This window comes from Rhinatrema bivittatum, chromosome 1, assembly GCF_901001135.1.
Source record: "Rhinatrema bivittatum chromosome 1, aRhiBiv1.1, whole genome shotgun sequence".
Taxonomy (NCBI): domain Eukaryota; kingdom Metazoa; phylum Chordata; class Amphibia; order Gymnophiona; family Rhinatrematidae; genus Rhinatrema; species Rhinatrema bivittatum.
Window position 1 is genome coordinate 483,096,802 of NC_042615.1, and position 14,749 is coordinate 483,111,550.

The following is a 14,749-nucleotide window of genomic DNA, read 5'->3' on the forward strand; positions in this document are numbered from 1 at the left end:
GGGTGGTATCGGGTGTGTAGCGGATGCCGTATGCGGCCTACGATGCCGATGCTTGTCTTTTTCGCGGGCTCACTGCCCGATGTTGACGCCCTGGACGATGGCGAGGGGGAGGAAAATGGAGCGTCTCCCGACTCACCTGATTGTCGTTTCTTGAAGACAACTTTCCTAATCGACCCAGCCGGAGACGATTGAGTTGAAGTGGATGGAGCCGAAACCAGTTGTATTTTGAACAACTGCTCCATTTTGTCCAGTCGCAGACATCGGCCCTTCGAGGTCATCGTAGCACATAAGGGACAAGTCTTAACATCATGCCCTTCACCAAGGCAGAGGACACAGTCCTGGTGAGGGTCTGTGATAGACATGTTCCTTGTGCATTTTGGGCATTTTTTGAAGCCTGTAGTCATTTTGGAGCCGGACAGCCGTCGACGGCTTTATGACTCAGGACAAAAATTTTTTGGGAAAAATAGAGGCGGAACGGAACCGCGAAAATGGTAAAAACTTACCGCGATGGATATACTAAGGGAGACCCTTTGCGGTTTGAAGTTTTTTAAAGTTTTCCGTGAGGAAAAGTTGTGGAGAATCCCACAAGACTCCTAATAACCGCGAGGCTAACTGCTTCGCGGAAAAAAGAAGACTAAAGGGAGACCCCTGTGGCAGGGAATATTCATGGCATGCTGGGCATGCTCAGTAGGCACTCTGGTGCCAGTCAAAAGTTTCATAGAAACTTTTACAGAAGTTTTCCTTACATAGGGCTCCATTACTGATGTCACCCATATGTGAGGACTAGCATCCTGCTTGTCCTGGGATAACTAAGTGAACCTACTCGAATTGCAATTAAAGGATAGAAAGCTGGGTTTAGGTTTTTAAGAATCAACTGTACCACTAGACAGGATACAGCTGAAAAATTATCCCAGCTAGAAATAACTTGATTAGACAGAGTTGTAAGGCTATTGGGTGCTGCAGTAAATTTCCTGCATGTGTTTTCCCCAACCTATCCCTCTTTCTTGGGAGGACACTACCAAACCCCACTCTCAAGGTGCCTAAGCCAAAGGCCACATGTACTCAGACTCAGATGGTAATGTAGATAGGACCGCATAGCCACTCTGCAAATCTCCACTTGCAACATCAAACAGAGCTCTGCCCACGAGCTCTGCACCCTGTTAGCAAACACCTGAAAACCCCTGGGCAGTGATAAACCCTTGGTGAGATATATAGAGCCTATTGCCTCCTTAATTCACCAGACAATGGATGTCTCTAAAGCTTCATCAGCCTTCAAACCACTGAAAAGAATGAAGAAATAATCTGACCTTCTAAAGGAGTGGAGGAGTAGCTTAGTGGTTAGAGCAGCAAGTTACAACCCAGGGAATTCAGGCTTCAAATCCTGCTGTTGCTCCTTGTGACCTTGGGCAAGTCACTTTGTCCTCTGTTGTCTTAGGTACAAAATTAGATTGTAAGCCCTGTGGGGATAGGGAAATACCTATAGTACCTGAATGTAATCTGCTTTGATGTACACTTTGAAGCGCCGAAAAGTGGAATATAAAAAATCTAAGGAGTTGTCTGATTTTTGTTTCCCACAATAAATAAGTTAGGATACCTTAATACAAACAGATCAAAGCCATGTGAACATCTAGCTGGTGAAGTTCTTGATAGCCCTCCAAGCCCAACTCTCTTGAAGCAAGGAAGACCAATTATCTGATTAAGGTGAAACTGCGAGATCACCTTAGGAGAAAGGAAATGTATGAGCAGACACCAACTCCTGACCACCTCAAGAAAGGATCCCTAAAGAAAGAAGCCTATCACCCAGAATTCATCTGACCAACAGAGCACAACTAAAAAGACCACCTTAAATGCAAGATCCTTGACAGATGCTCTCTAATTCAAAAGGAAAAACACCCTACGCCTCTCCTGGGCAGCCACATGCTCCTCTGAAATATCAAGGCATGCCTGGGTAAGCTGCCAATGATCTGCCCATAAGACAACCCTTACAACATGCAATAGCCACTACCTATATCCAAGAATTTAGAGTCAGCGCCTTCTCTAGACCTTCTTGCAATGGCAGTACAAATGGATACCATCATCCTCTCTCAGTATTTATTTATTTAGCATTTTTTTATATACCGAGGTATAGCAGAGTTGCCTTCACTCCGGTTTACATACAGAAACAACATGTTACATAGAACGATGTATGAAGATTACAATTTAAAATTAACGATAGTAAATACAACAGGAGAATGTATAACAAGATAACACAGGATAGAACCCTGAATATACCATGCTTCAACATTCCTGCTGCCATGGAACCTAGGACCTGAAGGTAATCCCACACTCTATGACTCCCATCTGCCATTGGCTTCATATTCTGGAACTCCTGTATCCTTTCTACAGTCATATGCACTTGACCGTTCACTGTGATGAAATAGACTCCAAGGCACTTTAAAATGTGAGTGTGTCCTAACTTGCAGCTGGCAAAATTCATCACCCAGTCTAGCTCTTGTAACCGTTTTTATCACTCTGGCAGTGACAAGGCTCCAATGCTGTCCTTGCCCAAATCAGCCAACCATCCTGAAACCAAAATTGTATCTGTGTAGAACTGCTGCCACTTCTACCATTACCTTAGAAAAAAGCTCTTGGAATGGTTGCCAGCTGAAACAGCGGCACTCAAAACTGGAAGTGTTTCTCCAGGAAGCAAGGAATCTCTGAGGATCCTCCCTTATGAAGATAAACATCCATCAGATCTCAGTCAAAAATTCCCCATCTTAATGCTACCATAATTGATCTTAAGAATTTCCATTCTGAAATAAGATTCTCAGTGGTTTGAGTGGTTTATTGACCTGCATCTGCTCAGAATGGGCTAAAAGGTGCCTTCCTGCTTAGGGTCTACGAAACAAATGGAATACCTCCCTTATCCCTATTGAAACACCAGAAATGATATCACAGCCCTTATCTGATGACAACGATCCAGCGTGAATTGCACAGCTGCCTTCTCTTGCAGGGAATAACCAGGATATACCGTAAGGGCATTTAATGACTCTCATACCTTTCAGTTCCACTGGCCTGTAGTAATTTGGACCCACTTCCATTACAAGGTTTGTAAATGCTGCTATATCTGCAGCTCCAGAATCCTGGTCCCCATTTCCACAGTAAGCTAATGCCATTGGCACCTCCAGAGTTCCCAATCTCTTGAAAGAGCTGAGAGACTTAGTGAATGAATGGCTACGCTGGAAGAATTAAGATTTTCCCAGGTAATAACACTTCAAATCCATAAAGCAACTTCTAGCTGGAATTTCTTTAGAATTCCCTTTAAGCTGGTCCTCTAAGCCTGGTTAAGTCCTTAACAGGTTTGTCTAGCTCTCCATCAAATGAAGCCTTCCTTTAAGTGGGTGCTTGGCAAATCAATTCTTGAAAGCAGAGCCCACAGTCCAGTTTCTCAATCACAATAATTGGTAAGGGATCTCTATTGAAAAGTTACTGCTTACCTGATAATTTCCTTTTCTTTAGACCAGACAGATGAATTCAGAACCAGCAGGTTATGGAACTCTACCAGCAGAAGGAGGCGAAGCAAAACTGACACCACAGTATATACAACTCCTGCAGTGACACCATCCTGCCAGTGTTCTCTTCAAAAGCCAACTGTGGACAGACTAGCAAAAACTTGATTAACAACAGATAACCATTTCAGTACTCAGCCGACAGGAAACACTGAATTCAGAAATAATGTATCAACACTAGTCTAGGGATTGGACTAACACTTACAAGCAACTCCTGGAACACGCAGCCACACAGGACAACCATAGCACAATCATTCGGCAGCCAAGGGCGGGAAGCTGAATTCATCTATCTGGTTTAAAGAAAAGGAAAATCATCAAGTAGTATTTTCTCAGCATCCAGACAGATGAATTCAGAACCAGTGTGATGTACCCAAGCTACTCCCGAATAGGGCGGGAGGTTGCCTGCGGTCCAGACAAAACAACACATGCAAAGGCTGCGTCCCCCCAGGTCTGCACATCTAGATGATAATATTTGGAAAAGGTGTGTAATGAGGATCACACTGCAGCTCAGCAAATGTCGACGGGAGACAATCTAACTTCCACCCATGACATTGCCCATTAACCTGACTAGGAAACGGCTTTTCAGCTTCACATACGCTGCCGTGACTAACTCCTTAACCCAGCAAGCTATTGTAGCCCGCGAAGCCGGCTCGCCCTGGTTACCTCCACTGTGGAAAATAAACAGGCGATCCGTCTTCCGGAAAGGTTTAGAAACCTTCAGATACCTCATGATATGTCTCTTGACATCCAAGGGTTGCAACAGGAGATATTCCTCCCCATCTCTTTCCCTACCCAGAGACGGTAGGGAAATGGACTGATTGAAGTGAAAATCAGAGACCACTTTTGGCAAAAAGGAAGGAATAGTATGCAGCTGTTATCACCCCTGGAGTCACTCAAAAGAACAGCTCCCAGCAAGACAAGGCCTGCAGCTCGGATATTCTATGAACAGATCAAATCACCACAAGAAACAGTTTTCAATGTCAGCAACCACAAGGAAAGGTTACGCAACAGATAAAACATAGGGCCCGCTAAGAAATCCAAAACCAGATTAAGACTCCACAAGGGTACTGGTAACCACAAGGGAGGACAAAGATGTTTCACTCCTTTCAAGAAATGGGTCATATCTGCATGAGCCAACAAGGGACCACCATTCACTTTACCCCTGAAAAAAGCAAGAGCTGCAACCTGTACCTTCAAGGAATTAAAGGCCAACCCTTTATTAAATCCATCCTGCAAAATCTCCAAAATGAGCGGGATCTTAACTGAACGAGGAAGCACCCCTCAATCTTCACACCAAGCCTCAAACACTCAAACCCACACACAGGCTAAGGCTTTTCCGCTTCTAAGGCTACCGGACTCTTTGTGCCGCCTTGACAGTTAATGTAAGCCACTGTCATCGCATTGTCTGACAAGACTCGTACCGCCCAATGGTGGATGAAAGGAAGAAATCTCCGCCACGCCAAGCACACCGCTGTTTCCAGGTGATTGATGGACCATTGCGCCTCCTCCCGTGACCACTGGCCCAACTGAGATTTGCACACAGCCCTCCAACCGGAAAGACTAGCATCCGTGGTTACAATCACCTAGTGAGGTACCTCCAGGTCCATGCCTCGCTTCAAGTGGTCAAGGACAAGCCACCAACCAAGACTGGACCTGGCAGGACTCCATGAGCAGCAAAGGCACCTGGAATTCTTCCTATATTGAATTCCAGCAGGAAAGCAAAGCTATCTGTAAAGGTCTCATATGAGCAAAGGCCCAGGGGACCAATTCCAGGGTGGATGCCATAGAGCCAAGGACCTGCAAGTAATCCCAGACCCTGGGTACTGGCAGTGACAAGGGAAGTTCAACCTGAGATGTCAGCTTGACAATCCACTCCTGTATGAGGAAGACTTTGCCAACCTGAGTATCAAATCTTGCTCCCAAGAAGTCCAGGACCTGGGAAGGAAGAAGATGGCTCTTGGCATGATTGATGACCCAAGCGAGGGAGCGCAGGCGATGTAACACTTTATGTAATGCCAACCTGCAGAGGTCCTCCCACTTTGCCTTAATGAACCAGTCGTCCAGGTATGGGTGAACCAGTACTCACTCCCGCCGGAGGGTTGCCGGCACCACCACCGTCACCATCACCTTGGTGAAGGTACGGGGAGCTGTCGCCAACCTGAATGGGAGGGCCTGAAACTGATAATGCCTCCTGAGGATCATGAATCGCAGAAAACGCTGATGATCCTCGCGGATTCTGATATGCAGATATGCCTCCGTTAGATCCAGGGAAGCCAAGAATTCCCCGCTGAGAACCACTGCAATGATTGAACACAGGGTTTCCATCCGAAAGTGTGGCACTTTGAGAGTTTGTTTACCTCCTTGAGGTCCAGAATTGGACGGAAAGAGCCCTCCTTTTTGGGTACCCAACGAAATAGATCAAATATCTCCTGGTTCCACACTCAGCCGGGGGTACCGGAACGATAGCCCCAAGATCTTCCAACCGATGAAGGGTCTGACTCACTCTCCGCTTCTTCACCAGGGATCCTCAAGGAGATATCAGAAACAGGTCTCGCAGAGGCCGAGCAAATTCTAAAGCATAACTGTGTTCTATGATGTTTAGAACCCACTGGTCTGATGTTAATTTGACCCACTCCTCGTAATACAGGGAGAGCCATTCCCCTATGAACGGGACGGAGGAATGTGACAGCACTGTCCCATTGTGAGGATTTGGATCCCGAAGACCCCTAATTGACGCCATCGTGGTTAGGCCTGCGCCCTCGAAAGGAGTGAGTCCAAGTTTGATATCTCCCCATTGGTTGCCTTTGTCCAAAGGAAGGTGCTCTGTTCTGACAAAATCTTCTCTGACCCCCAAAATGAGAGCAGGGAGGAAAGAAATTCCTGGGACCCCTAGGCTTGTCTTTCCAGGGAGCTTATACACCTTTTATCAGCTGTTCCAAATCCTCTCCAAATAGGAACTTACCCTTGAAAAGGAGCTCCCCCAGCTGAGACTTTGACAAGACATTGGCCGACCAGTTACAGAGCCACAAGAGCCTCCTGGCCAGAGACCGCTGACACCATGGGGGTCTGGGAGGAGGTACGGAGGAGATCATATAAAGCATCTGCGCCATACGCCACTGCCGCCTCCAAACACTTCTGCCTCTCAGCTTCCTAAGGAGAGAGATCCCTAGCACTGAGGAGCTGTTGAACCCATTTCAGGCTCGCTCACTGCATAAGACTGCTGCCGACAGCCGCCTTGCCACCGAGTGCCTGTCAACCTCGAAGATTCATTTTAGATGGACTTCAAGCTTCCGGTCCTGGAGATCTTTCAGAGCCGCTGCTCCTGCCACCGGAATAGTCGTCCTTTTGTGACAGCAGACACCGAAGCATCCACCTTCGGAACCTTGAGGAGTTCCAAGGAGTAATCCACTCCTGGATCATAAGTTGCAGGAGCATAGATGTAAAGGAAAAGTCCTAGATGGGACCACGCAAGCCTGCCAGGACAGGGTCCACTATGTCGTGGCCCGGTATCGTCCTGAAAGAAGCAGTATTCCCAGCTCAGCTACGACATGCTTAATCAGCAGAATCCAGCTTATCCTTCTGGAACAAACAAACCACCCTCAGGTCATCAGCTTCCACCGGAACGCACCTCTCTGGTTCCTTGTTCTGATCCATCCCAATGAAGGGAGAAGGAGCTGGGGATCCCAACTGGTCCGAGTCCCCCCCCCCCCCCCCCCGATCCCTCCGAGGCGAGAGACTCCGGATCTTCTAACAGCCCCTGCGGGTCCAACCGCCTAGGGACTTTTCCCGAGGTTGGTGGCTCCTCAGATAGCGTACGCATCCCTGTGTCCGCCTTTGCTGGGACATGCTAGCCATATAGGCTTTGTGCATTAGAAGCACAAAGTCCATAGTAAAAGCATGACGACCTTTAAAAATCCCCCCCCCCCCCCGGGGGAACCACAAAATCCTCGGGGAGGAATCTGGCAATGAGCCCTGAGGACTCCCTGAGCTCAAATCAGGAGGAGAAGAAGCGGAGGTAGGAGGTCCCCTCCCCCCGCTGCTCCAGTTGCCGCAGCAGAAAATTTCAAAATGGCCGCCGTTCCTGCGCTCCTGCGGGAATGGGTCAGTCAGATACCCCCGATCAGGCAGCTGCTTCCCTGCACCGCGGGACCTGACTGGAGTCTCTCCCCCCAAGGCACTCGATATATCCTCCCCACTGGGAGGCATCGAGAGCAGAGGCATTCGCGAGAGAATCGTGTAGCCGGCTCCCCACAAGCTGCACATCGGGACGCAAGCAACATGGTCGGCGAGGGGAGAGGCGGACGAGGTGACTGAAAACAATCAGTACTTGCCGCTGGAGCCCGGGGAGAATTGACATGGCAGGAAAGCGACCGCCACAGAGCTTGCAGGCCGACTTTTTTTTTTTTCCAAGCAAGTAACGCGTGCTGCCAGAGGACTGAAACACCTCTAGAGACAGGAGCAACAAGGGGGAGGGACCGGACCACCGGTACTCATCCCAGGAGTCTCACCGGGGCGTGGAGCTAATCGGGCCTCCAACCCTAGCTCTAGTTTGCCTGTAACCAGGGGGGATGGTCCCACCAGGACCTGCCTATCCCTGGGAGAAAAAGCACTTTTGCCTTTTTTTTTTTTTTTTTAATTGTCGTGCTTGATCAAGCATCAGCTGAAATAGATAGAACATCTACGTCCTCTCTACTTTTCTTTTCTTTTTTTTTCTTTTTTTTTTTTTTTAGCAAACTTGGAACAGGACCGCAGGTTCTGCCACCTCAATCTGCTGGAAACAGAGAAATACTGAAGGGACGCAGGTAGCACACCACACTAAGAGGGGGGTGCTCTTCAAGGTTTTCTCGGTCTCCATCTGCTGGAAGGGAGGCAAAACCCAGCAGTCTGGTCTGATCCGGGTATGTACAGGGAACCGGAGGTTCTGGCAGGCCTTCCATCTTCCCCAGGAACTGTACCTCGAGCAGTATGCCACATTCAGAAAAGCTTCAGGTCCCTTCCCCAAAACACATAATCCAGGTCTTTCATATTTATTTATTTAACAGATTTTCTATACCGACATTAAAATACACATCATATCGGTTTACATTATAACAGCAGGTAGAAAATACATAGAACAGGGATGTGGGAGTGGATAACAGCATAAACAAGAGTTAGGAGGGCTCTAACAGGGAGCCCGAGGCAATAGTTAAAAAATGGGGGGGGGTGTAGGGAGGGAGCTATATATGGCCTTACCTCAAGCAGTGTATAGCAGGAGTTCTTCTTCAGAAAAGTTTTGCAAGCCTTCTCCCTCCAGGAATGGGCCGTGAGTACCTGCACCTCTAATTGCCTCAACTCCTCGATCCGGACAGGCAGGTCCCGCCCCACAGCCACAAGCCCCTCCAGGTCATCCAGGCATGGGTAGTGATCCCCATTCTACAGTGAGAGCATGAGACAGTAGTGAAATCCTAGCTCACAGTCCTCCTGTGTAGCAAGAGACACAGTATATCCTCCTCATCCCCCACCTTCTTATTTGATTTATATTCTGCTTTTTGGCACTTCAAAGTGGATTACATTCAGGTACTATAAGTACTGTAGCAAAATGCCTATTCCATTTTATACAATTCCACACCCAATTCCACCATCTATCACCTATCCACACTGACACAAAGGAAAATTGGCTCTTACCTGCTAAATTTTCGTTCCTGTAATACCACGGATCAGTCCAGACAGTGGGTTGAGCTTCCTGTCCAGCAGATGGAGACAGAGTAAAACTCAAAGTGTATCCTATATCAGTGTGTCCCTTCAGTATAAATGTTAAAGCAGAGAAATGTAAAACTGTAATCTTAAATAGAGAAAAATCAAGCAAGTAAAACCTGTAACATCCAAATTGTATTGATTTAAATTTCAAATTACAAAGAACCGCTTACACACACATATAGATAGATAGAGAGAGAGATATAGATATACAGAGATAGATATGGAGAGATATAGAATATACTTCCAGTGCCTTAAAAGTCTGATATGCTTGTGCTTTGAGAAAATTAGTAGACACTCCCAAAACCTGTGAATGAAAAAACACTTTTGAGCAGTCATATGAAAATCAGAATGCAGCCAGGGCGGGCATCTGGACCGATCCGTGGTACTACACGAATGAAAATTAGCAGGTAAGAACCAATTTTCCTTTCCCTGTACGTACCCAGATCAGTCCAGACTCCCGGGATGTACCAAAACTTCCCTAAGTAGGGTGGGACCGAGATAGTCCCGCTCGAAGCATCTGTCTGCCGAAGGAGCCAAAATCTGGCGCCTGTACATTGAGGCAATAATGATGAGCAAAGGTATGCATAGATTTCCAAGTAGCTGCCCTGCATATTTCTTGTGGAGAGACCAACTGGCTCTCCGCCCAAGAGGGAGCCTGTGAACGCAAAGAATGGGCCTTTAAGCCCTCCGGAAACGATTGGCCCCGACAAACATACGCCGACGCAATCGCCTCCTTTAGCCAACGAGCGATGGTAGCTTTAGATGCCTTGTTTCCCCTATTTGGGCCGCTCCATAAGATAAAGATGATCAGAGACTCGAAATTTGTTTGTAACCTTAAGTATTGCAGTAGTACTCTTTTTACATCCAGACACCGTAGGTCACCGCCAGGCGTACTCGCAATGTCCTCTGGAGAAAAGGCAGGAAGCTCCACTGACTGATTTACATGAAAGGAGGACACGACCTTTGGTAAAAAGGATGGTACTGTTTTAAGGGAAACACCTGAATCAGAAAAGCGAAGAAAAGGCTCCCTACAAGACAAGGCTTGTAGCTCGGACACTCTCCTGGCCGAGCAAATAGAGACTAGAAATACTGTCTTAAGAGTTAGGTCCTTAAGCGTGGCCTGCTGGAGGGATTCGAAGGGCACCTCACAAAGAACTCGAAGTACCAAATTAAGGCTCCACAATGGACAAGTGGCCCAGACAGGCGGGTTCAAATGCTTGGCCCCTTTGAGGAATCGAACAACATCCGGATGGGCCACCACCGCGTAACCAGGAAAGAACAGAGAGCCGAAACCTGTACCCACAAGGAATTGAAAGACAACCCCTTTGGAAAGGCCATTCTGTAGGAAGGAGAGGACCCGGGACACCGGGGCCTTGCGTGCCAGCACTCCGGACTTGGCACACATGTTCTCAAACACTCTCCATACCCGAATGTAAGCGAGAGAGGTGGAAGTCTTATGTGCCCGCAACAGAGTGGATATAACTTCCTCCTTATAACCCTTCTTCCTCAGTCGCTGCCACTCAAAAGCCAGGCCGCTAGACAAAAGTGATCTGCCTGATCGAAAAATACGGGACCTTGCCGAAGGAGGTTTGGTAGGTGACAGAGGCGAAGAGGACCGTCCAACGCGAGGTTCACCAGATCCGCGTATCATGGTCTCCGGGGCCATTCTGGCGCCACGAGAATGACCGGCCCCATGTGAAGCTCTATCCTTCTTAGTACCTTGCCCACCAGAGGCCAGGGTGGGAACACGTAAAGGACGTTGCAAGGCCAGGGTAGGACTAGGGCATCCACCCCTTCCAAGCAGTGCTCCCTTCTGCGACTGAAGATTCTAGGAGCCTTCACATTCCTCAGGGTGGCCATCAGGTCTAAGTGGGGAGTTCCCCACTTGTGCACGATAAGATTCATCGCCTTCTCGGACAATTCCCACTCTCCGGGGTCTAGATGTTGACTGAGGAAGTCAGTTTGAATATTCTCCTTCCCCTCAATGTGGGAGGTTGCCGGTCGATCCAGATGGTGTTCCGCCCAGGAGAGCAGCTTGCTGCCTTTCCAGGGTCACCAGACGACTCCTGGTGCCCCCTTGGCGATTGATGTAAGCTACTGCGGTGGCATTGTCCGAGAGGATTCGCACAGCTTTGCAACAGACCAAGGGTAGGAAAGCCTTGAGTGCCACACGGACCGCTCGGGCCTCCAGACGATTGATATGCCACTGGGATTGGACTGGGGACCATTGCCCCTGGGTAGCCTGATGCTGACACACCACTCCCCAGCCGGAGAGGCTGGCATCAGTCGTGACAATGACCCACTAGGGTGTCTTCAGGGGCACCCCCTTCAGCAGATGGGCGAGCGAGAGCCACCACTGCATGCTGGTAACGGTAGAGTCGGAGAGTGGAAGAGGTATTTGAAACTGCTCCGAGACCGGCTTCCAGTGGGATAGCAAAGCTTTCTGTAAAGGACGCATATGCGCAAAAGCCAAAGGAACCAAATCTATAGTTGATGCCACAGAGCCCAGAACCTGGAGATAGCCCCAGGCCGTGGGCACTGAGAGAGATAACAGATGTTGTACTTGATCCATGAGCTTGAGCGCCCAGGCAGTAAAACGTTTCCCTCGTGGGTGTTAAAGCGTGTTCCCAGGAATTCCAGGGGCTGAGAGGGCTTGAGGTTGCTCTTGGAGAAGTTAACTATCCATCCGAGGGAGGAGAGGACCGACAAGACCCTGTTCACTGCTATCGCACATAGCTTCTCCGATTTCGCCCGAATGAGCCAGTCGTCCAGTTAAGGATGGACTAGGACCCCCTCCCGGTGGTGGAAGGCCACCACTACTACCATGACTTTGGTGAATGTTCGAGGAGTGGTGGTGAGACCAAACGGGAGCGCCCGAAACGGGAAGTGCCGCCCCAGGATGTTGAAACGAAGATACTTCTGGTGTTCCTGCCGGATCGGGATATCAAGGTAGGCCTCCGTCAAGTCGAGAGAAGCAAGGAATTCACATAAGCAAACCGCCGCTATGACCGCCCTCAGGGTCTCCATCCGAAAATGGGAAACCTTGAGTGCCTTGTTGACTCTCTTGAAGTCTAAGATTAGTCGAAAGGAGCCTTCCTTTTTGGGGACGATGAAGTAGATGGAATACTGGTCGGACCCCTGTTTCTCCAGGGGGACTGGGACTATGGCACCGAGCTCTTGAAGCCTGTGTAGACTGGCACACCGCTAGACGTTTAAGACTCCCGCAGGGAGAGATCAAGTAGTGGTCCAGGAGATCCCGAGCAAATTCTAAAGTGTAGCCTCTTTCGATTACCTCAAGGACCCACTGATCCGAAGTAATTTTGACCCATTCCTCGTGAAATAGGGACAGACGTCCACCTAAGTTGAGAACGGAGGAACAGGCCGGCCGCATCTCACTGGGAGGACTTCATGGCTGAACCTTGAGGGTGACCATCCCAGAATGGCCATCGTCCACGAAAGGAATGAGACCATGATTGAGATCTAGTGAAGGTATTCCTTTGGGAGCCCCCCGCGACTTGTTGTACCTGTGCTGCCCCCGGAAACGAAAGCGCGAAGGAAAAAAAAAGACTTGGACTGTTTAGGGCGGTCCTCAGGTAGCTTATGAATCTTGTCACCCCCCAAAGATTTAATAAGCTGTTCCAGGTCCTCCCCAAAAAGCAACTTACTCTTAAAAGGGAGAATGCCCAACTGCGATTTAGAAGAGGAGCCTGCTGTCCAATTCCGCAGCCAGAGGAGTCTGGCCGACACCGCTGAAACCATGGCTCTGGCCTGCACCGAGAAGATCACAGAGGGCATCAGCCCCCTATGCAACTGTGGCCTCCAGCCACTCCACCTGTTCCGCTACAGCCGGGAGGTCCTGGTGCCAAGTAGTTGTTGAACCCACCTGAGGCTTGCCCGCTGCATGAGACTGCTACAGACTGTCGCCCAAACGCTGAGAGCTAAGACTTCAAAAATCCTCTTGAGATGAACTTCCAACTTCTGATCTTGAAGGTCCTTCAAGGCCGTTGCTCCGACCATCGGGATGGTGGTTCTCTTTGTTACTGTGGATACCGAAGATTCCACCTTAGGTACCTTGAGCATAGGCACTGGTCCAGGAGAGGATAGAGCTTGTCCATTGCTCTGCTGACCCATAAGCTGGATTCAGGAGCTTCCCACTCCCGGAGACATGACTTGCTGCTCCTGCTGAATAAGCTTTTTTTTTTTTTTTTTTTTTTTTTTTTTTTAAACAGGTTGAATTAAGAAATACTTGCTTGATCCTTTAAAAGTAAAGAATGGAAGGAAGAGAAACTTTCCCAATCCAAGAAACTGCTACAAGAAGGGGAACCACAGGTTCTACCATCTGCATCTGCTGGGGGCAGAGAAATACTGAAGGGACACAGGGGGAGCACTGTCCTGATATAGGATACCCTTTGAGTTTTTCTGTCTCCATCTGCTGGATAGGAGGCTCAACCCACTGTCTGGACTGATCCAGGGAACTCAACCTTCTTCTTCTAGCCTATCATAGCGCCCCCAAATCTCTTCCTGTAGCAGCAGCACATTAATGATTCTTGTACAATACTCACCTGTATCTCCTCAACATCAGCTATCCATGCCCGGGCTTTGCAAAGAGCTTCTTTTAGTACCAGAATATTAGGTAGGCACACAGGGATGCTCTCAGCCTCTTTGATGATGGCCTCTAGAGTAGCTGGTGGGTGCCTCTGTCTGCACAATAAGAGAAGGTGATAGGCAGATATGGAGAGGAGCTAGGGATGCGGGGGTGGAGAGGTAAGAGAAACTGCAGGAACAAGGACATACAGAAAAGGGATGTGGGGATGAGGGAGAGAGTATAAGACCTAGCATGGGAAAGGAGTAGTGTGAGAGAAAAGATAGAGGGAGAAGCAATAATAAAGTATAGAGGAAAAGTTAGGATTCTATCTTTTACCTGGCTTCTAGGCACATCTGTGCTTTCTCCTCCCAGCGCTGGGAAATACTGAGCAGATCCTGCAACTCAGCCATGGCCTTCTCCACAGCAGGGCTTTGTGCCACATTGCAGCCTGCCTCCATCAGCACCCGCATAGTCTGGAGAGTGACTGGTTTCCCTGGCGAAGCCAGTGCTTCCTTTACCTCGCTCAGCCACTCTGCCTGCCTCAGTTGTTGCTGGAGCCGGCCCAGCTCTGGCATGTCAACATCCAGCTGACCTCCTTGCTCTAGAAGGTCTTGCAGCTGCAAGGAACTAGAGGGCTCCTCTGTCAGAGCCATTTGTGCCTGCCACTGGAATGCCTCCACCTTCTCCAGCAGTTCCTGTGGGGGGGGGGGGGGGGGGGGGGGGGAGAAAACAAAAATAAAGTGTGAGCAAAAAGGAGAGCGGCCTGCAGCAAACTCATACTTGGTGCAGAACTCATAGAGTTGGCTTCATAATCATTACTTTGACTCTAGGAAGAGGCAATCCTACTGTGTGGGGCTCCTGAGGAATTTTTGCTTTATAA

At 48.8% G+C, this 14,749-nt stretch overlaps 1 protein-coding gene across 5 annotated transcripts in view; it reads right to left on the reverse strand.

Annotated features, from left to right (window-relative positions):
- Positions 1 to 14,749, reverse strand: part of KDM5C (lysine demethylase 5C) — a 314,227-nt gene that overhangs the window by 51,012 nt on the left and 248,466 nt on the right. For all 5 annotated transcript variants that reach the window (XM_029607393.1, XM_029607421.1, XM_029607412.1 and 2 more), the window contains 3 exons: positions 14,206 to 14,564; positions 13,847 to 13,985; positions 8,781 to 8,960 (listed from right to left, as the gene is read on the reverse strand). In XM_029607393.1, coding sequence (XP_029463253.1) covers positions 8,781 to 8,960; positions 13,847 to 13,985; positions 14,206 to 14,564 — 678 coding nt within the window. The remainder of the gene's footprint in view (positions 1 to 8,780; positions 8,961 to 13,846; positions 13,986 to 14,205; positions 14,565 to 14,749) is intronic.